We start from the raw sequence: 24,412 nt of genomic DNA, 5'->3' as shown, positions 1-24,412 counted from the left end.
TCTGGATTTGTTCAGCAAAAGCAAAATCTAACTATAATGTGTTTCTCTCTCAAGCATAAAGAAGCTGTTTAAGTTGGTAAAATCCAATTTAAATACCCATTAATGTCTCTCAGACAGATGGAGTAGAAAGGAATGGTTTTGGCAGGCTTGGTGTGTTGTCAATTGCCCTGTCTGTCTCTCTCAGGACCGCAGTGCTGCCACACGGTCCCATCCCAGAGCAGCATGGTGCTGCCTTCCTCTCTCAAGGCTTAAGAGCAGTTTCAGCATTTTCTTTTTGAATTCTGGTTTTACAGCAACGTGAGACTACAGCTCTGAGTCCCTGGCTGTCCCACCCCAGTGTGCCCCAGTGCTCCCTGCTCACAAGACCCCGTCTCTTCGTCTTCCTCTCCTGCCCCACTGGGCCTCTTCAGTTGGCTCACCACTGACAGGGAGCTGTGCAGGAGAGCTCCGCCCGTCCACGACAGACGAGTTATTTTCCATTCGTCACCACAGTGTCATAACAGTTTACTGTGCCGACTCTCCACAGTGGCTCAGCAGGGACTCAGACTGTCAGGCTCACATTAAGCAGGAGCTGAGGGAGGGAGAACAGAGGAGAGAGGGACACAGAGGATGGGAGACGGGAGACGGGAGAGAGAGGGAGCACTGAGGAAGAGGGAATGGGAGATGGGAGAGAGGAGAGGGAGAGAGGGAGAAGGAGCTCTGCTCATGTCTGGCCCCATGCAGGGAGAGAGAGGCTTATAAGGCCTTCATTAGTGAGCTCAGCAGCCTGTGCAGTTTGAAATGGGCTTATTTCTTCTTCCTACAACATTACAGCTGTAAGAATGGGCAATTTGGACAGTTTCACAGCACCATCCGGTGAGCTGCGCTACACTAGAGAACACAAGATCAGTGCAGTACATTTGAAAAAAAATCAACAAATGTATAATCCGATAATTAAACAAGCATTCTGACTACAATTACACCTTCCATCAGTCTGTTGTAAGTACCTTTTCAACTAATAATACAAAACAAAGTTTGCACCTACAGTGGGGAGATGAAATTGTCCTGATTCCTGATATATCGCCAGGAGACGCCTCACAGCTTTGAGCTGGAGAACCTGGCTGCAGACAGTCTGGCAAGCACCTTGACACAGATGTGGGCCCAGTTTGATCTGGGCTGGACCGAGCTGAGCCCAGTCTGTGTGTCAGGGGGACACAGAGGACAGGTTCTGCAGGGGTTCTGCTGTTCTGTTGTGAGTGCTGGCTGCCTGAGATGGGATTATTCTGAGTCTACAACCCACTCGGGCCCAGCTAGTGGATCACACTCCACACCACTCATTGTGCTCCTTTTCTTTACCTGCATCGTGGTGTTTTTGTCCATGTCATAGCTCTCAGTGTCTGAGTTGCAAGCACAGGTAAAAAAGGATATTTCATAAGGCTGACTGTGATGGAAAGAAATAGTGAGCACTTTTAACAGGCAACAGAAGTGACTGACATGCATAGTGCATGCAGCATGATGTATTTAGATTTACACATTGCCCAAGTTCCTCATAAAAGATTAATTCTCAAATTACAGACAGTAGGTTTTTGGGAAATGTGTGTGTTAGGATTGAGAAGAGAGTACAGATAAGAGGTCAGTGCTAAAATTGGAGTGATGGAGTTAGTGTAGTACCACAGGAGTCTGTACCTGGACCACTGTCCTTCCCAATTTAGACCAATGATCCCAGTTCTGGGACAGTTGGTAAACTAATCAAGTGTGCAAATGATATCAAACTGGGGAACTTAGCAAACACTGCAGAGTCTGCACAGACATTCAGAAAGACTGGGACCAGATTTAGGACTGAACAGTCTCCTGGTAGATAATATTTACAGCAGACAAGTGCGGAGTTTACTCGCAGGAGCGAAAACACACTACAGATACACGATGGGAAACACTGAGCTGAAGAGGCTCCTCGTGAGAAGACTACGAAGTTTATGTTAAAAGTGTAGGAAATCTAGGGGTGTAACTTTAGGATTGTACACTGCTACAGAATCTAGAAAAGAACAGTCTCTTTAGTCTGGAGGGAGTGTCAGTGTCCAACACTGACAGGCTGAAGGAACTGAGTCTCTTTAGCCTGAAGGGAGTGTCCCACACTGACAGTTTAAAAGAACTGAGTCTCTTGAGTCTGAAGGGAGTGTCCCACACTGACAGGCTGGAGGAACTGAGTATCTTTAGTCTGAAGGAATGTCCCACACTGACAGGCTGGAGGAACAGAGTCTCTTTAGTCTGAAGGGAGTGTCCCACACTGACAGGCTGGAGGAACTGAGTCTCTTTAGTCTGAAGGGAGTGTCCCACACTGACAGGCTGGAGGAACTGAGCCACTTTAGTCTGAAGGGATTGTCAGTGTCCCACACTGACAGGCTGGAGGAACTGAGTCGCTTAAGTCTGGAGGGAGTGTCCCACACTTACAGGCTGGAGGAACTGAGTCTCTTTAGTCTGAAGGGAGTGTCCCACACTGACAGGCTGGAGGAACTGAGTCTCTTTAGTCTGAAGGGAGTGTCAGTGTCCCACACTGACAGGCTGGAGGAATGGAGTTTCTTTAGTCTGAGGGGAGTGTCCCACACTGACAGGCGGGAGGAACTAAGTGTCTTTAGTCCGGAGGGAGTATCCCACACTGACAGGCTGGAGGAACTGAGTCTCTTTAGTCTGAAGGAATGTTCCACACTGACAGGCTGGAGGAACTGAGCCTCTTTAGTCTGGAGGGAGTGTCCCACACTGACAGGCTGAAGGAACTGAGTATCTTAAGTCTGAAGGAATGTCCCACACTGACAGGCTGGAGGAACTGAGTCTTTTTAGTCTGAAGGGAGTGTCCCACACTGACAGGCTAAAGGAATTGAGTCTCTTTAGCCTGAAGGAAGTGTCCCACACTTACATGCTGGAGGAACTGAGTCTCTTTAGTCTGAAGGGAGTGTCCCACACTGACAGGCTGGAGGAACTGAGCCACTTTAGTCTGAAGGGAGTGTCAGTGTCCCACACTGACAGGCTGGAGGAACGGAGTTTCTTTAGTCTGAAGGGAGTGTCCCACACTGACAGGCTGGAGGAACTGTCTCTTTAGTCTGAAGGGATTGTCAGTGTCCCACACTGACAGGCTGGAGGAACTGAGTCTCTTTAGTCTGAAGGGAGTGTCCCACACTGACAGGCTGGAGGAACTGAGTCGCTTAAGTCTGGAGGGAGTGTCCCACACTTACAGGCTGAAGGAACGGAGTCTCTTTAGTCTGAAGGGAGTGTCTCACACTGACAGGCAGGAGGAACTAAGTCTCTTTAGTCTGAAGGGAGTATCCCACACTGACAGGCTGGAGGAACAGTCTCTTTAGCCTGGAGGGAGTGTCCCACACTGACAGGCTAAAGGAACTGAGTCTCTTTAGCCTGAAGGGAGTGTCCCACACTGACAGGCTGGAGGAACTGAGCCTCTTTAGTCTGAAGGGAGTGTCCCACACTGACAGGCTGGAGGAACTGAGTCTCTTTAGTCTAGAGGGAGTGTCCCAAACTGACAGGCTGGAGGAACTGAGTCTCTTAAGTCTGGAGGGAGTGTCCCACACTTACAGGCTGGAGGAACTGAGTCTCTTTAGTCTGAAGGGAGTGTCCCACACTGACAGGCTGGAGGAACTGAGCCACTTTAGTCTGAAGAGCGTGTCAGTGTCCCACACTGACAGGCTGGAGGAACGGAGTTTCTTTAGTCTGGAGGGAGTGTCCCACACTTACAGGCTGGAGGAACTGAGTCTCTTTAGTCTGAAGGGAGTGTCCCACACTGACAGGCTGGAGGAACTGAGCCACTTTAGTCTGAAGAGCGTGTCAGTGTCCCACACTGACAGGCTGGAGGAACGGAGTTTCTTTAGTCTGGAGGGAGTATCCCACACTGACAGGCTGGAGGAACTGAGTCTCTTTAGTCTGGAGGGAGTGTCAGTATCCCACACTGACAGGCTGAAGGAAGTGTCCCACACTGACAAGATCAAGTCTTGAACTGAGAGGACTATGAGGTGGACCTGATCCAGGTATTCTGTATCCTCAAAGGCAGCGACAAAGTCAATCTAGCAGATCTCTTCCAATTGAATGGTGAAACATGAACCAGAGGGCACAGGAAGAAATGATAGAGACATGTATTTAAATTTGGGACTAGGAGGTTTCTCCAGACAAAGGCCTCTGGGACTCTGGAACAAGCTGCCCAGCCGTGTTGAAGAAGCCGATACTCTGGCATCCTTCCTGAATCAGCTGGATGAAGTCCTGGGATCAATCAGGTACTAACAAGCAAACGGCTCCTCTGGCCTGTAACCTGGCACAGGGTGTTGCTCTCCGAAGGTGAGGAGGTGCCGAGAGACTCCTCCACCACGCCCACCTTCCAGCCACTGGTCACAGTGGGGTCCCCCCACCAGCTCTCCCCAGCCTTGAACCCGCGACCCGGAGTCATAGAGCCCAGAGACAAGACTTCACAAGGGCAGGCAGCGGCCGAGGCTGCGGAGGAGTGAAGACTCTCAGCCAGCAGGTACCCCTCTCTTTTGGCCTCTGAGCAACAGCTCTCACTAGTTCTTTACATTTACATTCCATTTAAAAATTATTGTCATTTTGTTTCTTTTCGTAATGATGTACAATGTACATAACAAAACAAATCTCCATGGTGCCTCTCTACCTCTGATTCACTGTGCAGATTAGTTCCAACCACTGTAGCTGAAGAAGCTCAAAGACACGCAGATGAGAGAATTATTACTAAGGGCATGAGGCTGAGAAAGGTACCAAACGAGAGGAGGCCATTCAACTCACAGGGGTTAAGAGTTCGTAAACTACAAATCACCTTGATGTCAGGATCTCATCCAGCTGTTCATTGTAAGACGCCAGGTTATCAGCTTCAACAGCATGGCTGGGCAGCTTGCTCCCCACTCCCACAGCTCTTTGTGTAAAGATTTAATGGCTTTTTAACCATTAATGGCTTAGGCGTGCCCTGATGCCCAGGGACTACGGAGACTACTGGCACTGGGCTGGCACTCTGGGGTCGCTTGCTTCTGTATGCTGTGGGTTATCAGGTGTTATCTATTATCTATTGGCACACAGCTGGCTATTGACCTCTCACAGCCTCAGTACCCCACAGTAACCCACTGTACCCCGTGGTAATCCACTGTACCCCAAAATAGCCCACCCCACCGTAGTGCTGGTACAGATCCTGAAAGTGCCCCTCTCTCTCTTTTCCCCATCCCTCTCTCCTGCTCCTGCTGCCTCTCTCTCCTGCAGAGTATAAATAGCTCTCTCCCCTCCGGTGTTGTGGCAGCTCAGCGGTTAGCTAACGAAGCCTAGGCAAGCACTGTGCAGGGAGAGGAGTCACAGCGCAGATTCCGAGAGTGTAGGGGCAGAGGAGACACAGCACAGACTCCGAGCGTGTGGGGGAGTGGAGACACAGCACAGATTCTGGTGCAGGGGAAGAGTAGACACAGCACAGGCTCTGAGAGTGTGCAAGGAAAGGAGACACAGCACAGATCTGAGCGTGTTAGGGAGTGGAGACACAGCACAGATTCTGATGTAGGGGAAGAGTAGACACAACACAGGCTCTGAGAGTGTGGGGGGAGAGGAGACACAGTACAGACTCTGGGGGCATGCAGGGAAAGGAGACACACAGACTGAGGGTGTGCAACTGGAGGTGACACAGCACAGACTCTGGGGGTCTGTGGGGAGAGGAGACAGCACAAAGTCTGAGTGTGTGCAGTGAGAGGAGACACAGCACAGACTCCGACAGTGTAGAGGTAGAGGAGACAGAGCAGACTCTGAGGGTCTGTGGGGAGAGGAGACACAGCACAGACTCCAAAGGTGTGTGGGGAGAGGAGAAACGGCACAAAATCTGTTGGGTGTGCAGGGAGAGGAGACAGCGTAGACTCCGACAGCCTAGAGGTAGAGGAGACAGTGCAGACTCTGGGGCTGTGTGCGGAGAAGAGACACAGTGCAGACTCTGAGGGTGTGAGGGGGAGAGGAGACACAGCACAGAGTCTGGAGGTGTGCAGGGAGAGGAGACACAGCGCAGACTCCAAAGGTGTGTGGAGAGAGGAGACACAGTACAGACTGTGGGAGTGCGAGGGGGAGAGGAGACACAGCACAGAGTCTGGAGGTGTACAGGGAGAGGAGACACAGCGCAGACTCCGAAGGTGTGTGGAGAGAGGAGACACAGTACAGACTGTGGGAGTGCGAGGGGGAGAGGAGACACAGCACAGAGTCTGGAGGTGTACAGGGAGAGGAGACACAGCGCAGACTCCGAAGGTGTGTGGAGAGAGGAGACACAGTACAGACTGTAGGAGTGCGAGGGGGAGAAGAGACACAGCACAGATTCTGGGGGTGAGTGGAAAGAGGAGACACAGCTGCACACCCAACCAGAGCCAGACAGCCCCACACTGCGGACAACCGACTGACCAACACACTTACTGAAGAAAACACTGACTGGACTGCCTGACACACTGACTGTCAAAACTGTCAAACACTGACCAGACTCACTGTCCACAGGCTCCAGCTGAGCGACTCTAATAACTTTCTGGGCTTCTTCATCCTTGCCGCTCAGTGACCACACAGCCGCACTGTTTCCCTGCTGTCTTGAGAAAGGAGCTGGTAAGTGTGAGGACCTGGGGCAGTGCCGTGGACAGGGCAGTCAGAGACAGGCTGAATTCCCTGCAGCAGAGTGTAAGAGAGTGCACAACAGGGGTGTTTAACTCTTTCGGAGCTCTGAGCCCTGTTTCCTCTCCCATTGCCTCTGCCCTGCCCTGCGAGGTGGACAGGGGACAGCATCGGAGCTGAAGGGGTTAATCACAGGGCCTGGGGAGGGGGCATCAGAGAATCAGCCACTGAGCCTTGCACTGACATTAGAGACCACAGCATCTGTTTTCCTAAGTCTGTGTCAAAAATACTGATCCCAGGTACAGATGTGTAGTCACCTCTGCAGACTGGTGGGGGGACTGGTCAGTGTGGAGCGGCCAGCAATCTCAGTAGGTCCTGCAGCAGCAACACAATGTTACATGTGCAGCGCAGCTAAGTCTGGCAAATCACAGACACAAACACAAGTGCAGCACAGTTCAGCTCAACACAGCTCAGCACAGCACACCTCAGCTCCGCTCAATTTGGTGCAACTCAACACAGTTCAGTACAACACAGCTCAGCTCAACACAGCTCGGTGCAACTCAACAAAGCTCAGCTCAGTTTGGTGCAGCTCAGCACAGCTCGGCACGAGGCACAGACATACGGAGAAGTGCAGCGCAGGGTACCGTCTCTGAAGAGAGAAGACTGCCAGCACAAACTCATGCACAGACACACGGACACAAACACTGCTGACAGATGTTTAAAAACCCAACAGTCCGAGGACCGCTTACCTTCTTGGATAGATTTCTGAGTGGAGATTTCACACAGTTACCCATAGTGCAGCCTCTCTCTCTCTTTCACGCTCTCTCTGCCTTCCCCTTCCTCCTCCCTCGCTCTCTTTCTCCCTGTCCCTCAGCCTCTCCCTGTCTCTGTGTGTCAGCGTGGGGGGGGCGATCTAGTGCAGGGGCTCTCTGGGTCAGTCCAGGGGGCGCTCTGCAGCCTGCTTGAGGGACACCCAGATGTTGGGGTGCATGAGAGCCATGAACGAGCAGCAGGAGGTGGCTCCCCCAGAGGTGTGTGTGAGAGAGAGGAGTGCCGGGGCTCAGTCAGCGGGCTGGTGAGTTGTGGAGCGAGCTAGCCGAAGTGCTCAGCGAGAGTCAGTGACAAACAACAGCCGAGAGACAGCAGAGAGAGAGTGAGAGAGAGAGAGAGAGAGGAGAGTGAAGAGAGAGAGGAGAGAGGCACGCGTGTCTTCCTGCCGAGATGGAAATGCTCAGAGCACAATGTGGAAAATAAAGGATGCCAGAATCGTTTATTCGTTCTCTTGCTAAGTCACTCGTTTACTCAACCTCACAGCCCTGCACTGACTGGAGCCTCCTTACAGATACGCAGGGGGAGAGAGAGGGAGGGATGGAGGCAGGAGAGGGAGACTGAATTAGAGAGGAAAGAGGAGAGAGGAGGGGGAGGAGGAGGGAGATGGGGGAGGGGGGACTAACGAAGAAAGGAGAAAGGGAGGGGCTGGGGGAGACAGGTAGAGTGAGGGGGGGCTGCTAGGGAAGTGGAGGGGCTAAGTAAGAGAGGAGAATGATAGAGGGAGGGGCCTCTAGAGATGGGGAGGGGTTAGTGGGGAGGAGACAGGAGAGGGGGAGGAGCAATTAGAGAAGGGGAGGGGCTAAGGGAGAGTGGAGAAATGAGAGAGGGAAGAGAGAAGAAGAAACTGAAGGAGATAGGAGAGAGTACATAAGAAATGTGGGAGTCTGGAACAGGCTACACTGCCATGTTGGTGAAGATGACATCCAGACGTCTTTGGAAATGGCTGGGATGAGATTCTCAATGAGTACTAAAACATCCATCGAGCCAGATGGACAGAATGGCTCCTCTCGTCTGTAACCTGTCTCATGTTCTTTAGAGACAGTGTGAAAGAGGAAAACAGCTTTGGAAACACTGAGAATCACCAGTCATGCCATTAAAGATTTATGAATTTGAATTTGAAAATTTGAGAGGGAGAGAGAAGGAAACATCCTTCATTAAAATAACAAATCAGCTCTCAAAAGTCCCATACCTGCCAAAATCACAATTGCTTCCAATCTTACTGAGGCACAACACACAATGGAGCTGCAGCCTAGTGTGTGATCTCCTGTCCCAGCCTGAGGAACAGACAGTGAGCCTGTCTCTCAGTAATAATAATTTATCATTGTCCTGAATGTTAGTAAATGTTTACTAATTGTTATTGCTTTGGCAACACTAAAATTCATCAGTCATTCCAATAAAGCTCTTAGAATTTAAAAACATGAAAGAGCAGGAGAGAGAGGAAGAGAGTGAGAGAGAAATAAAAACAAACACCCTCTGGCAGGCATGTCTAGGCTGAGCACACTCCCCAAGCAGAGACACACTGATCCGCACTGGGCTTGTTCCCCTGGCTCACTACCCCACAGAGGACCCCCAACGCACACTAAAGTAATAACAATGAGCAAAATCATACCTTTACAAATTACTATTATTATTATTATTATTATTAGGGCACACTCAGTCTCCATCCCCAGTAAGACTGGAAGCTTTTCTGATTCTGGCAGCTGAAGAAATTCTGGGAATAGGTCTGTTATTTTGGGGAAGAGTGTTTGTCTTATCCCAGTGTGGTCACTGAGCCTATCCCCTCTGGGCAGCCAATGCTGTGTCCAGTTTCTATGGCCAGGCTGTGGTCACTGAGCCTGCACTTCATCAGGGCCCATTTCTCCCTGTTTCTTACCCTGTTCAAACACCCAGCTAGTGTGTGTTGTCTGTTTAGGGTTCAGAAAAATTCCAGTTTGTGTTGTGTGTCTTGTGTTGTGATTTGATTGACTGATTTGTGTTGTTTTAGCTGTGCTGTCCTGAGGCTGGTGCTGTCAGTGAGTTTCAGGACCAGCTGGCTAAGGGGGTTCATCTCTGGGGTCAGCGGGGCTTTGTGGTGGTATGAATTCTGGTCACTGTTTTTAGGCGTCGCCACTTAACTGTAGTATTTGATTGCTCTGTTCTGTACACTGATTAGCAATGGGTATTTTGGTCTAATTCGGTCATGCACGCGTTGTTAGGAGTTCTTCTCTGCACACGCAGAGTGGTTGTACAGAAGTCTGTGTGCAGGCCGTCTATGGGGTGTTTGTCCTATGTTGTGTCTCTCTGTGCTGAGGGGACAATGAAGATGATTCATTCTGATGAATAATACCCATGGTCCAGACCCCCCTTCCTACCCACCACAGCTCCCTCAGGCTTGTTCAGGGCGCTTCAGCACAGATCAGACTCACAAGCTGGACACACGTGCACGTGCACACACTTGCACACTCTCTCTCACACTCTTATACTTAAGGAAGACATGGAATTAATTTAGACACCGAGACTCCATACTCCCATTGGACAACAAGACACTCTGGGACAGGAGCCAGCGAGGGAGACAGAGGGAGTGAGGGAGAGGGCAATAAGGAGGAAAAATAAGAGGCAGGAGGCCGGGGAACTGTGGAAAGGGGAGACTAAGAGTGGTGCAGGGCAGGAGGAGAAGCAGGAAGAGTAATGAGATGGTGACAGACACACAGTGAGCCGTTTTGAGCAGAGCTGCTGTATGACCTTTGGAGAAGGTTGTGAAGAGCCCCAGGCACCAATCAGAGCTGGTGGCCGGGGCTAAACGCACCAATGAGATAAGAGAGGCAGCAGTAGTCGGGACCAATCATTGCAGGGGGTGAGTCTGCGTGTAGTGCCGTCACTCGGCGCTCTCCGCTGGCCAGAGGCGGGACAGAGGACAGCGCAGGTGTCAGCCTGCAGCTGCAGCTGCTGTGCTCGGAATTATGATGTGCTCAGCCCAGGAGCACCAGGAGGACAAGGTGCTCGCCACAGTGATGCCTGATAGACCCAAAGACCCGGCCGGGTCCTCGCTGGGGCCCGAACTGACACATTAGTTCAACTCGGTGAGAACAAGAGAGCATTACAGGCCAGTGGAGCCATTCTGCCCCATAGGACAGAGCGGTGGCTCTATGTCTAAGGATCTGTGCCTGTGGCTGGAAGGTTGCCAGTTCAAATCCAGCGGCTGGCAGAGGAATCCTACTCCGTTAGGCCCCTGAGCAAGGCCCTTCACCCCAACTGCTCCAGGGGCGCTGTACAATGGCTGACCCTGCGCTCTGACCCCAAGCTTCTCTCCCTGTCTGTGTGTCTCATGGAGAGCAAACTGGGATATGCAAAAAAAAATCCTAATGCAAGAATATGGCCAATAAAGTGATCTTATCTTATCTTATTCGGCAGGCCGGAGCCAACTTGTCCCAAGATCTCACCCAGCTACAATACAAGACTGAGTGACTGCACCCACACACAGCAGTATAGACTGCAGGCCAGTACAGGGAAGCAAGGTGTAGTGAAGAGAGTGCAGTAGAGTATGGTACAGCGCAGTAAAGGCAGTGTAGTAGAGGTAAGGAAAGTGTAGTAAAGGCAGTACAGTACAATGCAGTAGAGGACGGTACAGTGCAGTAGAGTGCAGTACAGTGTAGTAAAGGCAGTACAGTACAGTGCAGTAGAGTACAGTACAATGCAGTAAAGGCAGTGTAGTAGAGTGCAGTAAAGGCAGTGTAGTAGAGTGCAGTACAGTGTAGTAAAGGCAGTACAGTACAGTGTAATAAAGGCATTGCAGTAGAGTGCAGTAGAGTACGGTACAGTGCAGTAGAGTACAGTACAGTGCAGTAAAGGCTGTGTAGTAGAGTGCAGTAGAGGCAGTGTAGTGCAGTAGAGTACAGTACAGTGCAGTAAAGGCTGTGTAGTAGAGTGCAGTAGAGGCAGTGTAGTGCAGTAGAGTACAGTACAGTGCAGTGAAGGCAGTGCAGTAGAGTGCAGTACAGTGCAGTAAAGGCAGTGCAGTAGAGTGCAGTACATACCTGTCTGGGCTCAGGAGTGTGCTTGCGAGTGTGGGCTGCAGTGGGATGGGTGTAAGGGGGTGTCAGGGAGTCACGGTCTGCTGGCTCCCTGTCTCCATGGTTGTCTATTGTGAAAGCAGAGCTCTGCTCCTGGGATGCTGCAGCCACACTGCTGGAGCTGCTGCAATATTAATGGGAACCCAAGGCAGACAGCAGCTGGGCACCGAGAGACACAGCGAGGGGCAGCAGGGGGCAGAAGGGTGCAGAGAGGGGTAGAAGGGGGCAGGGAGGGGCAGCAGAGGGCAGTGTGGTCAGTCATGCCATCGGGCACCCTGCTGTCAGCAGGGTCAATGCAGAGCCGATGCCAGCTGGCAGCTGCCCTGCATCAGTACCCAGTGTGACAGGAGCAGGCCAGCAGAAAGACTCAGGGTCTCATTATACCCCAACAGAGGGGCCCAGTGTTCCCCTTTGACGAAGCAGGAGGACTCGGGGTTGTGTTTGATCCAGGCCTTCCCCCTCTGCACTTTCTCCCACCACTGAGGCATCCTGCAGCCCTTGTGACTGACACTCAGACTGCACACTGCTGCTCCCTTACAGAACCGCGCCTCTTCACTCTGACACTGGGGGGCACTGCTGCTGCTGCTCTCTCCTCCTTCACTGCGACACTGCGGGGGTGCTGCTGAGCTGTTGCTGAGCTCTCCGCCGCTGACCAACAGTGGTCATTTTGAACAGACGACACACTCCCCCCACTGACAGGAAAGGAGGCAGCTCTGTTGTACTGTGTTCTTAGGGGCTCAATGAGAGTCTGCACCTCGCCCCAGAACTGCTACCGCCCCACCCCACACCCCATCCTCGCCCCAGAACAGCTACCGCCCCACCCCACACCCCATCCTCGCCCCAGAACAGCTACCGCCCCACCCCACACCCCATCCTCGCCCCAGAACAGCTACCGCCCCACCCCACACCCCATCCTCGCCCCAGAACTGCTACCGCCTCACCCCACACCCCATCCTCGCCCCAGAACTTCTACCGCCCCACCCCACACCCCATCCTCGCCCCAGAACTGCTACCGCCCCACCCCACACCCCATCCTCGCCCCAGAACTGCTACCGCCCCACCCCACACCCCATCCTCGCCCCAGAACTTCTACCGCCCCACCCCACACCCCATCCTCGCCCCAGAACTGCTACCGCCCCACCCCACACCCCATCCTCGCCCCAGAACTGCTACCGCCCCAATCCACACCCCATCCTCGCCCCAGAACTGCTACCGCCTCACCCCACACCCCATCCTCGCCCCAGAACTTCTACCGCCTCACCCCACACCCCATCCTCGCCCCAGAACAGCTACCGCCCCACCCCACACCCCATCCTCGCCCCAGAACAGCTACCGCCCCACCCCACACCCCATCCTCGCCCCAGAACTGCTACCGCCCCACCCCACACCCCATCCTCGCCCCAGAACAGCTTCTGCCTCACCCCACACCCCATCCTCGCCCCAGAACAGCTTCTGCCTCACTCACTCAGTTTGCACCCAGTTGCTCCTGAGGCTGTGCTGTGGTCCCAGGTGGTCCCAGGTATGTTCTCGCTTCTCCAGCTTCTTAACTCCCTCTCAGATCATTTCACTAATCCGGACTTCAATAAAAGGGGCGAAAACCTACTTCTGCTGTTGCTACTGTTATCATTATTACTGCTGTTAAGGCTCCTGCTCCTATCACTGCTGCTACTATTACTACTGTACTATTTCTACTGCTATAACTGTTACTGCTGCTACTAATTACTGTTAATAATTTCAGACAGATAATCACAGATTGCAGAACACTTGTCTTTTACTGCCTGTAATGATAGCTGTGCTTTTTAATCTAAATCTCTGAACTGAGTTTCCCAGCTCCTAGGGATTAAGTTTCTGGTTATTTTAAGTAAAAAAACTCCTATTAGCCTGTGTTTGACATCCATTGCTGTATTATAATCTCAGCTCCTGCTCCTATATATAGCTGTGGCTGCACAGCCCTGATTTCAGCTGAGACCCAGACAGAGAAAACCAGAGCTGTGCACAGAAACACCAGCACCCAGGACCTGCAGGGCTGGGATTGGGATTCGGACAAGAGGAGCTCAAACAGGGATTGGGATTGGGTTTGGGATTCGGGACAGGAGGATCTGGAGCCAGGGGCTGGGATTGGGATTCGGGACAGGAGCTGGAGCCAGGGGCTGGGATTGGGATTCGGGACAGGAGGAGCTCGAGCCAGGGGCTGGGATTGGGATTCAGGACAGGAGGAGCTCGAGCTGGGGGCTGGGATTGGGATTTGGGGCAGGAGGAACTCAAGCAGGGACTGGGATTTGTATTCGGGACAGGAGGAACTCGAGCAGGGATTGGGATTGGGATTCGGGACAGGAGGAGCTCGAGCCAGGGGCTGGGATTGGGATTCGGAACAGGAGGAGCTTGAGCCAGGGGCTGGGACTGGGACTCGGGACAGGAGGAGCTCGAGCCAGGGGCTGGGATTGGGATTCGGGACAGGAGGAGCTCGAGCCAGGGGCTGGGATTGGGATTCGGGACAGGAGGAGCTCAAGCAGGGATTGGGACTGGGACTCGGGACAGGAGGAGCTCGAGCCAGGGGCTGGGACTGGGACTCGGGACAGGAGGAGCTCGAGCAGGGATTGGGATTGGGATTCGGGACAGGAGGAGCTCGAGCCAGGGGCTGGGACTGGGACTCGGGACAGGAGGAGCTCGAGCCAGCTGGCAGTAGGTGGGCGAGGGAAGGTGATCGCTCTGGCCCAGGTGTCGGCCAGTTGTGCCAGGGTGCAGCAGGGGACAGGTGTAAATGATTAATGGGGCTTCTGGGTATTACTGGAGCTCTGGGCGAGGATTGAATAACTGCCATGATACCGTAAATACAGCCTGCACATTCATCAAGAGGAGCAACTCCCCACACACAGCACAGCCCTCTGACTGTCTCTGACACACTGACAGATTCACTGCCTGACACACCACCTCACACACTGACACACTGACTAACACACCGCCTGACACACTGACACAATGACAGATTCACCACCTGACACACCACCTCACACACTAACACACTGACTAACACACTGCCTGACACACTGACTAACACACCGCCTGACACACTGACACAATGACAGATTCACCACCTGACACACCACCTCACACACTAACACACTGACTAACACACTGCCTGACACACTGACTAACACACCGCCTGACACACTGACACAATGACAGATTCACCACCTGACACACCACCTCACACACTAACACACTGACTAACACACTGCCTGACACACTGACTAACACACCGCCTGACACACTGACACAATGACAGATTCACCACCTGACACACCACCTCACACACTAACACACTGACTAACACACTGCCTGACACACTGACTAACACACCGCCTGACACACTGACACAATGACAGATTCACCACCTGACCACCACCTCACACACTAACACACTGACTAACACACTGCCTGACACACTGACTAACACACCGCCTGACACACTGACACAATGACAGATTCACCACCTGACACACCACCTCACACACTAACACACTGACTAACACACCGCCTGACACAATAACAGATTCACCGACTGACATACTGACACACTTACACATTGACTGACACACCAACACACCAACTGACACACCACTGACACACTGATACACTGATAGACACACTGACTGACACACACACTGACTAACACTCCGACACATTGAATGACACACTTTCTCACTGATTCACCAACTGACAAACAAACACACTGGCTGACACACCAATTGACAGACTGATTGATAAATAAACAGTAGAGGTTTTGATCATTTTTGGCCTGCAAGATATTAAAACTCTCCAATGCCTGCTGTCACTCCAGGAGGAAACTGAACTTCAGCCTCTTAAACAAAGACAATAGGCAGTCTGCGCCGTCAAAGCAGACACAGCAAGACCTGCCTGCCCTTGAGCACACTGCTCTGCACTGCAGCTTGACAGACACAACACACCCCCAGCACCGTCAACGCAGACACTGCAAGACCTGCCTGCCCTTGAGTGAGCACACTGCTCTGCACTGCAGGTAGACACCATTGACCACCAGGACACAGAGCAGGAGCCCGGCAGCTTACAGCTCCTTCCCAGAGAAACCTTCACCAGCTCCTCTTCAAACACCCTGCACACAGCACTGTCCATCACAGTGAGCTCACTGCTGCTACAGCTGGACACAGGAGCAAAGTGCCATTCTGTGGGTTGACTGAGACAGTGGGGACAGTCCAGTTGTGTAGGATGTCAGTGAGGACAGTGGGGACAGTCCAATTGTGTGGGACATCAGTGAGGACAGTCCAGCTGTGAGGGACATCAGTGGGGACAGTCTGGCTGTGTGGGAAGTCAGTGGGGACAGTGAGGGACAGTCCAGTTGTGTGGGATGTCAGTGAGCACAGTTCAGCTGTGTGGGACGTCAGTGGGGACAGTGAGGGACAGTCCAGCTCTGAGGGACGTCTCTCTGGTCTGTATCCAGGCAGGCACAGCTCTCCATTACTTAGTCAAAGCAATAACTTTCAGCTTTATTAGGACAGATCAACCAGACCTTCAGCGGCAGGCTGGACACCCCTGTAACTGTGCAGCAGGTCACTGCCTTCAGTCCTACTCTCAACAGCCCGTCAATCAAACATCATCAAGTCCAGGTGCACAGCAGTCTGATCCAAAGTTCAGAGCATGTTGATGAAGAAAAGCAAATCCTCTGAAGGATCATCTTACACGTCAGCTGTCACAGTACCGCCAGGACCTCACTGCACCCCGGGACCCTGGGGACCGCTCGTGGCCACTCTTCACAGCAGCGCAAAGCACGGGACCGGCAGGCGCGCGGACTCGGCGCACGGGACACTGCTGCTCACAGCACCAGGCAGGCTCGCGCTCCGCCGCTCCACACCTGTCGCGCGGACAGGTTCCCCTGTATCACACGCGTCAGCACAGCCACGCGGGCGCCTGCACCCGCCCCCTAATCACAACCGGCACCACCATCATCATTATCAGCATGATAACCACAACAATTATCAGCCCCCGGCCTTACCTGGCCGAACACGGAGCTCAGTATCGGGTGCAGCGTCTGCGCTAGGCTGCGGTCGGGCTCCGAGGACCCGGCGGTGTCGCTCCTGCCCGAGCGGCCGGACGAGCGGCTGGAAGACGGGGGAAACGGGGAGGCGGAGCCGGGGGACGAGTGGTCGGAGGCGAGGCTGAGAGACGAGCCCGCCCGGGTCCGGTCTCTGCCGCTGGGCTCGAAGAAAGACGCGGCATCGTCGGTGCCGGGGCGCCGGGAGGAGGACGGGGACTGGGACGGGGCCGGCGATGGGGCGCCGCAGTGTAGCGGGGAGACAGGCATCTCCGCCCGCGCGGGCTCGGGGCGGGTCCGGCGCTGGTGTCGGCTCGGCTTGTTGCGGTCCTTCTCTCCCCGCACGGCCGCACAGCCCCCCGCCCTGTCCGGCGGCTCCGGCGCCGCCCGCGCCCCGCTCTCCCTCTCCCGGCCGCGCACCAGGCGCGGGTGGCACAGCGGTCTCCGGCAGCTGCCGTCGCCCTCCGCCGGCCAGCAGGTCTCCTCTCCCCCGGAGGGGCTGCAGCCCGCAGCGGCGGGGCGAGGCTCCATCCTCCGGCCGCTGCCGGCGAGCTCGGAGTGGGGCGCCGACCTCCTGCTCGCCGAGGACGCTTTGAGCAGCAGAGCGGGTCTGGAGCTCATGGCGCTGCGTGTGAGCGCCTCAGATCGCCATCGCCGGCTCGCTGCCGCTCCGGCAGACGCTGCTGCTCGCGAATGAGCGCGTGGATGCCTGCATGCGGATCTTCAAGGCTGACAGCGGCGCTCGCACGCGCGCTCGCTGCCTCCCTCCCTCTGCCGGCTCCTCTCTCTCGCGCGCGCGTACGCGACGGACAGGAGCCCCTCGAGGAGCCACCTGCTCGGCCGCGCGACTGTCCGGGTTTCGGACTCTGTTGCTAAGGAAACGGGGCTGAACCGCCAGCGAGCCTGGCGACAGTCATCCAAACAGCCCCGCCCCCTGATACCCCCGTTATAACGCCTCCACCTGCCCCTGTACACCCCAATATCCGCGCATCCTCACCCCCCCACAGAAACCCCCCGTCTAGCTCAGGAGCACTGCCTTACTGCCAGTGACTCCTGCGCCAGAGTGGGTTAGTACTGATCACGCAGGGTACAGGTGTGGGAGTGAGTCCTCTGTGATACCTGCCGATCTCCCCTGCGCTGGTCCTCACTCAGCTCTGCTGCACCAATATACACCAGCAGAGCTGCAGCTGCTCAGCGCCTCAGCCAATCAGAGCGCAGCAGGCCCCTCAGCCCCGCCTGCAGGGCGCCCCCTGCTGTCCGGGGCGATCCCACAGCGCTGGCAGAAGAGGGCTCCCATCTCTGCACCGGGCTGAGCGGGCAGCCGGTCTGGAGCCACTCCACTTTCCCTGTCTGAACTCAAGTGAAGTGGAAACTCATCAGAGACCCCTCTCTCTGGGGGTGAGTCTCTCCGGGGTGTGTGTGTGCTGCAGGTGAGTCTCTCTCTGGGGGGGCTGGGGGGTGTGTGTGTGCTGCAGGTGAGTCTCTCTCTGGGGGGGCTGGGGGGTGTGTGTGTGCTGCAGGTGAGACTCTCTCTGGGGGGGCTGGGGGGTGTGTGTGTGCTGCAGGTGAGTCTCTCTCTGGGTGTGTGTGTGTGTGCTGCAGGTGAGTCTCTCTCTGGGGGTGTGTGTGTGTGCTGCAGGTGAGTCTCTCTCTTGGGGGGTGTGTGTGTGCTCCAGGTGAGTCTCTCTCTTGGGGGGTGTGTGTGTGCTGCAGGTGAGTCTCTCTCTTGGGGGGGCTGGGGGGTGTGTGTGTGCTGCAGGTGAGACTCTCTCTGGGGGGGCTGGGGGGTGTGTGTGTGCTGCAGGTGAGACTCTCTCTGGGGGGGCTGGGGGGTGTGTGTGTGCTGCAGGTGAGACTCTCTCTGGGGGGGCTGGGGGGTGTGTGTGTGCTGCAGGTGAGACTCTCTCTGGGGGGGCTGGGGGGTGTGTGTGTGCTGCAGGTGAGTCTCTCTGGGGGTGTGTGTGTGTGGTGCAGGTGAGTCTCTCTCTTGGGGTGTGTGTGTGCTGCAGGTGAGTCTCTCTCTTGGGGGGTGTGTGTGTGCTGCAGGTGAGTCTCTCTCTTGGGAGGTGTGTGTGTGCTGCAGGTGAGTCTCTTTCTGGGGGGGGGGGGGGGGGGGTGCTTCTCTGTCTCCCTCCTCCCTGTCTCGTCTCGTACCCGTTCCCCTCAGAGTCTCTCTCTCTGTCCTGCCTGCTGTCAAGAGGTGGGTGTATTCCTCTCACCTCTCTCTTTCTCCTTGCTGTCCTCTCTCTGCTCTCTCCTCTCTGTCTCCTCTCTCTGTTCTATATGCTCTCTCTCCAGCTGAATCCTGTGGCTGTGGGATTCAAGTGGAGTTGCCCCAGAAGCACTGTCCCGGAGACCCAGATTTCTTCAACTGGGACTGTGTCCTCCTGGGGCATGGGACTGAAACACTCACGCTGGTGAAGTAATCGAGGAGATCGTGATGACAGTAATCAACAGGAAGAGCACAGTAGCAGGGAACACAGCAGGTTTGTCCCACCACTGGGGTCCTGCTTTCTCCTTGGGGTGTCCCATGATCTCTTCCAAATATGTCTCACTAGGAAACGCCGGAGGGATATGGTCCTGGATGGCCTGGGACAGTCTGGAAATCTCCCGGGAGGAGATAATGTTGTCGTGCTGCAAGAGCTGTCTGCCTCCCTGCTGGACCTGCGTTCTGTACGCCACCCCCGCGGGCAGAGTGGATTGCTGGGTAATAATAACAGCTGTATTTATGGTGACAACACTAATGAAATTTGACATTTGCCCTGTACTCCAGTACTGCACTCAGTGCAGGATTCGAACCACTGGGTCCGCTCTGTCCAAGCCCTGCTTGTTTCAAAGCATTAGGGTGCATCTGCAAATATCAACCTTCTGAACGAACATCTGAGCAAGGTCCTGCGTGATGCAGGTACAGTGTTTGTGTCCCCTGTGCTTTGTGCCTGGTGTTGTGTAGTAGCAGTTTCTGCTCACTGGAAAGTGCCTTGGCTCTCTCTCTGTATACATTCACATACCTGAGACACACAAAACCTGGAGACAGCCAGGCCTGTATATGTCCAGTTTCTATGTCCAGGCTGTGGTCACTGAGCCTGTACTTCATCAGGGTCCATCTCTCTTTGTTGTTTCTTACCCTGTTCAGACACCCAGCCAGTGTGTGTTGTCTGTTTTGGGTTCAGTAAAATTCCAGTTTGTGTTGTTTTTGTGTGTGTGTCCCAGTGGGTAAGGTAATGTTGTGTGTCTTGTGTTGTGATTTGGTTGAGTGATTTATGTTTTTAGCTGTGCTGTCCTGAGGCTGGTTTGTGTCAGTGAGTTTCTGGACCAGCTGGCTGAAGGGGCTCATCTCTGGGCTCAGTTCACTCTCTCTCTCCTGTCTCCCTCCCCTCTCTCTCCTCTTTCTCCTCTCTCTCCTCTCTCTTCCTCCTTTGCTTCACTGAACAGCTGCACCCAGGACATCTAGGCTTCAGGGCAAAACATGTCCCATTTATTTTTTGAAAAAAAAAGTAAAAAAGCACAATAATTATCTAGATATACATCTCCATGTGATAAGTATCCATTTATAAATATCTTTATATATAATAATTATCTATAAATAATAAGCTCTCTATACATTTGTATTATAATTATCTATTTATAACAATCTATACACACATCTGTTATTTATAATAGTTATTTATATGGTGGTGGAGTGGTTAGTATTGTTGCCTTGCAGCACTGGGACCCTGGGTTCAGTGTGCTGTCTGTGTGGAGTTTGCATGTTCTCCCTGTGTTCACATAGGTTTCCTCTGTTCTCATAGTTTTCCCCCAGCAGTCCAAAGAATTACTGGTAGGTTAACCGGCTTCTGGGAAAATTGGCCCTGGTGTCAGTGTGTACAATTCTATACTGTATGCAGTCATTATCTGTATACATAGTAAGTTAGTAACATATATAAATGATACATTATATACAGTAATTGTGTGTATATATAGTAATTTATACATATATATATATTCTATATTACATAATTATCTGTATATATAGTGTTATAGGTATACAAATTGTATATAAATTCTATATCATATACCGTAAATATATACAGGTTGAAAATCCTTTATCTGAAATTCCAAAATCTGAAAAATTTGAATGCTGACATGACACGCCACACATGGGAAATTCCTCAAGTGCGGGATGGTTCCACCACGTACAGCTGTTGTGCGTCGCTTTCACCTCCACGTAAAACGCTATGTATGAGTGTAACATGACAAGCGTAATTGTTGCGTTACAAATATAATGCCGACGTTTTTAGTTTTCATTACATTTACCTGTAATCAAATTCCATGTTTTGTTTTTATACAAAAATCTTTATGTACTGTAACCTTCTAATCAAAACACGACTTCGTAGGTGGATACTGATAACTTACCGAACTTTCCAGCTCACAGTGATGCCATCGATGACGTACCCTCTCCCTCAAGTTTCTCGGACCTGATGTAGTTGTAATGTCTGGGGCTGCATTTATCTTCAAGTTTGTAAGCAGTGATCATCATGTTTTGTTTTTTTGTACAGTAAGTACAAAACGTTATTTTTACGTGAGATTTGAATTTCACTTCCATGTATGAGTGTAACTTGACTAGCGCCATGACTTGTACATTACTTTAAAAATAAAATGCTGACTTTTTTCAGTTTTCATTTTATTTACCTGTAGTCATATTCAGTGCTTAGTTTTTACACCTTACATAAAACTTAATACCTGTATAGTAAAAAATAAAATACAAATGGTGTACGTGTACTGTTACCTTTTAATCAAAACATGACATCGTAGGTGGAGACTGACTCACTAGACACTGTATCTCCTCTCTGTGACCCCCCAGACACTGTATCTCCTCTCCCTGACTCCCCAGACAGATGGTATTATGTTTAAAAATTTATATAAAACTACATTCAGGGTATATGTATAAGCTATATTAAGAAATGTAAATGGATATCGTGTTTAGACTAGGGTCCCATCCCCAAGCTGTCCCATTTTATAGATGCAAATATAAAAATATTCCAAAATCCGAAAAAATCCTGAATCCGCAACACTTTCGATCTCAGGAATTTCGGATAAGGGATTCTCAACCTGTATTACAATGTTTCCAGTATCTGACTCTCCAGACACTGAGTCTCCTCTCTCTGACCTCCCAGACACTGTATCTCCTCTCTCTGACTCCCCAGACACTGAGTGTCCTCTACCTGTCTCCCCAGACACTGTCTCCTCTCCCTGACTCACCAGACACTGTGTCTCCTCTCTGTGACCCCCCAGGCACTGTGTCTCCTCTCCCTGACTCACCAGACACTGTCTCCTCTCTGTGACCCCCCAGACACTGTATCTCCTCTCCCTGACTCCCCAGACACTGAGTCTCCTCTACCTGACTCCCCAGACACTGTGTCTCCTCTCTGTGACCCCCCAGACACTGTATCTCCTCTCCCTGACTCCCCAGACAGATGGTATTATGTTTAAAAATTTATATAAAACTACATTCAGGGTATACTGTATGTATAAGCTATTTTAAGAAATGTAAATGGATATCGTGTTTAGACTAGGGTCCCATCCCCAAGCTGTCCCATTTTATAGATGCAAATATAAAAATATTCCAAAATCCGAAAAAATCCTGAATCCGCAACACTTTCGATCTCAGGAATTTCGGATAAGGGATTCTCAACCTGTATTACAATGTTTCCAGTATCTGACTCTCCAGACACTGAGTCTCCTCTCTCTGACCTCCCAGATACTGTATCTCCTCTCTCTCTGACTCCCCAGACACTGAGAGTCCTCTACCTGTCTCCCCAGACACTGTCTCCTCTCCCTGACTCACCAGACACTGTGTCTCCTCTCTGTGACCCCCCAGACACTGTATCTCCTCTCCCTGACTCCCCAGACACTGAGCTTCCTCTACCCTACTCCCCAGACACTGAGTCTCCTCTCCCTGACTCCCCAGACACTGTCTCTCCTCTCCCTGACCCCCCAGACACTGTGTCTCCTCTATCTGTCTACCCAGACACTGTCTCCTCTCCCTGAATCACCAGACACTGTATCTCCTCTCTGTGACCCCCCAGACACTGCGTCTCCTCTCCCCGACTCCCCAGACACTGATTGTCCTCTACCTGTCTCCCCAGACACTGTCTCCTCTCTGTGACCCCCCAGACACTGTATCTCCTCTCCCTGACTCCCCAGACACTGATTCTCTTCTACCTATCTCTCCAGACACTGTCTCCTCTCCCTGACACTGTGTCTCCTCTACCTGACCCCCCAGACACTGTATCTCCTCTCCCCGACTCCCCAGACACTGTCTCCTCTCCCTGACACTGTGTCTCCTCTCCCTGTCTCCCCTGACACTGTGTCTCCTCTCCCTGACCCCAACCTTCCCCCTACATTAAGACACGACGGCTCTAGTGTCGCCGATAAAGAACTCATAGGCGACCTGTCAGGGCCTTGTAAGCGGGCAGCCGACACTCATTCAATTATTCAGGTGACAAATTAAAGTTTAATCCTGACCAAACAGTGGGGCTATTATCTGACAAAGGTGTCAGTGAGAGTGAGGAGGAGCAGTTAGCATGAGCTCTGTCCACCTCATCACCTGACCTGAGCCCCAGCCCTCTCAGTATCAGCACAGTAATGACCCTGCTGTCGGCCTCTGTGGGTCTGCGGTCCACTACACTTCATTATGTGTTACTGAGTTCTGTCTCTGAATTGCTTTCTATCACATGCATTAAACAGTATTCTATTGTACACTGTCTTCTACTGTGCAGGGGTCATTGTGCTGGATGGCCTGTATGCCTGTGTGTTGTGCTGTACTGCCAGGCTCTGCAGGACCGGTGGGGACTGACCGTCACAGTGCTATATTGCCTGTGTGCCTGGATATGTTATCACTCTGTATCCTCTCTGACTGTCTCTCAGCAGACACTCACGGAGGTGAAGCGTCTCTGGTATCAATCTGAACCTGCTGAGGAAATGAGTGTATCTGGGTGTGAGTGTGTCTGCGAGTCTGTGTGTTTATGAGTCTGTATGTGAGTGAGTCTGTGTGAGTGTCAGTGTGTGTCTGTGTGTGTTTGGAGACTGGGGGACAGACTGGGAGCTGACTGTGGACAGACTGGGAGCTGACTGGGGACTGACTGGGGGACAGACTGGGAACTGACTGGGAGCTGACTGGGGAAAGATTGGGGAACAGACTGGGAGCTGACTAGGGGACAAACTCACAGCTGACTGGGACAGACTGGGGGACAAACTGGGAGCCAGACGGATAAGAGTGTTTGAGCTGCACTGCGCTGTGGGAGAGCGAGGCTGAGCTTGTGACGGTGTCTCAGTGTGACTCAAGCCCTCATTAGAGGTAATGACACTGCTGTCATCCTGCACAGAGGCAATTAGCCTCTCGTTGGGATGTCATTACAATTAAGGCATTAGCGTAAATTGCAGAGTGGGATTAAACAGCGACATTGTCTCAGCTAATTCCAGTCACACTCCCTGTTCCCCGAGAGACTCAGTTACACACAGCAACCATTTACTGCAGAATCCGTCTGTATAAATACAGCAGAGTCGCGATTATCCGACCTTCGCTTATCCGACATGCCGTTTAATCCGACATAGCCCATCACCCGTGTACAGTATGTACTGTGCACTGTGCGTGCGCCTGCATAACATTTTGCCCAATCCGATGCTGCTCTGTCACGTGCTGCCGTTGACGTAGTTTAACTTGCTAACTTCGCGCTCGTGATTATTTTCCTGTTGTCTTTTGGAAGCGGCACTAGCTCACGCTGGACAGCAAGAGGAGGCCACTGCTACTGATGGCATGTTACTAAGACCTCGCCGCAAGGAAGAGAAGCACATCTGGGAAACAGATTCCAATCACTCATTTTTT

At 52.5% G+C, this 24,412-nt stretch overlaps 1 protein-coding gene across 1 annotated transcript in view; it reads right to left on the bottom strand.

Annotated features, from left to right (window-relative positions):
* The window catches only part of cabp1a (calcium binding protein 1a), a 29,477-nt gene extending 12,240 nt beyond the window's left edge, over nt 1-17,237 (bottom strand). Inside the window, exon 1 of the mRNA XM_088935746.1 lies at nt 16,510-17,237. Coding sequence (XP_088791872.1) covers nt 16,510-17,169 — 660 coding nt within the window. The 5' untranslated portion in view covers nt 17,170-17,237. The remainder of the gene's footprint in view (nt 1-16,509) is intronic.
* Nucleotides 17,238-24,412: the final 7,175 nt, after the last annotated feature.

This window comes from Atractosteus spatula, chromosome 17, assembly GCF_055471065.1.
Source record: "Atractosteus spatula isolate fAtrSpa1 chromosome 17, fAtrSpa1.hap1, whole genome shotgun sequence".
Classification (NCBI taxonomy): domain Eukaryota; kingdom Metazoa; phylum Chordata; class Actinopteri; order Semionotiformes; family Lepisosteidae; genus Atractosteus; species Atractosteus spatula.
Note: the sequence above shows the minus strand (reverse complement) of the source record. Positions and strands in the feature narration are given on the sequence as shown.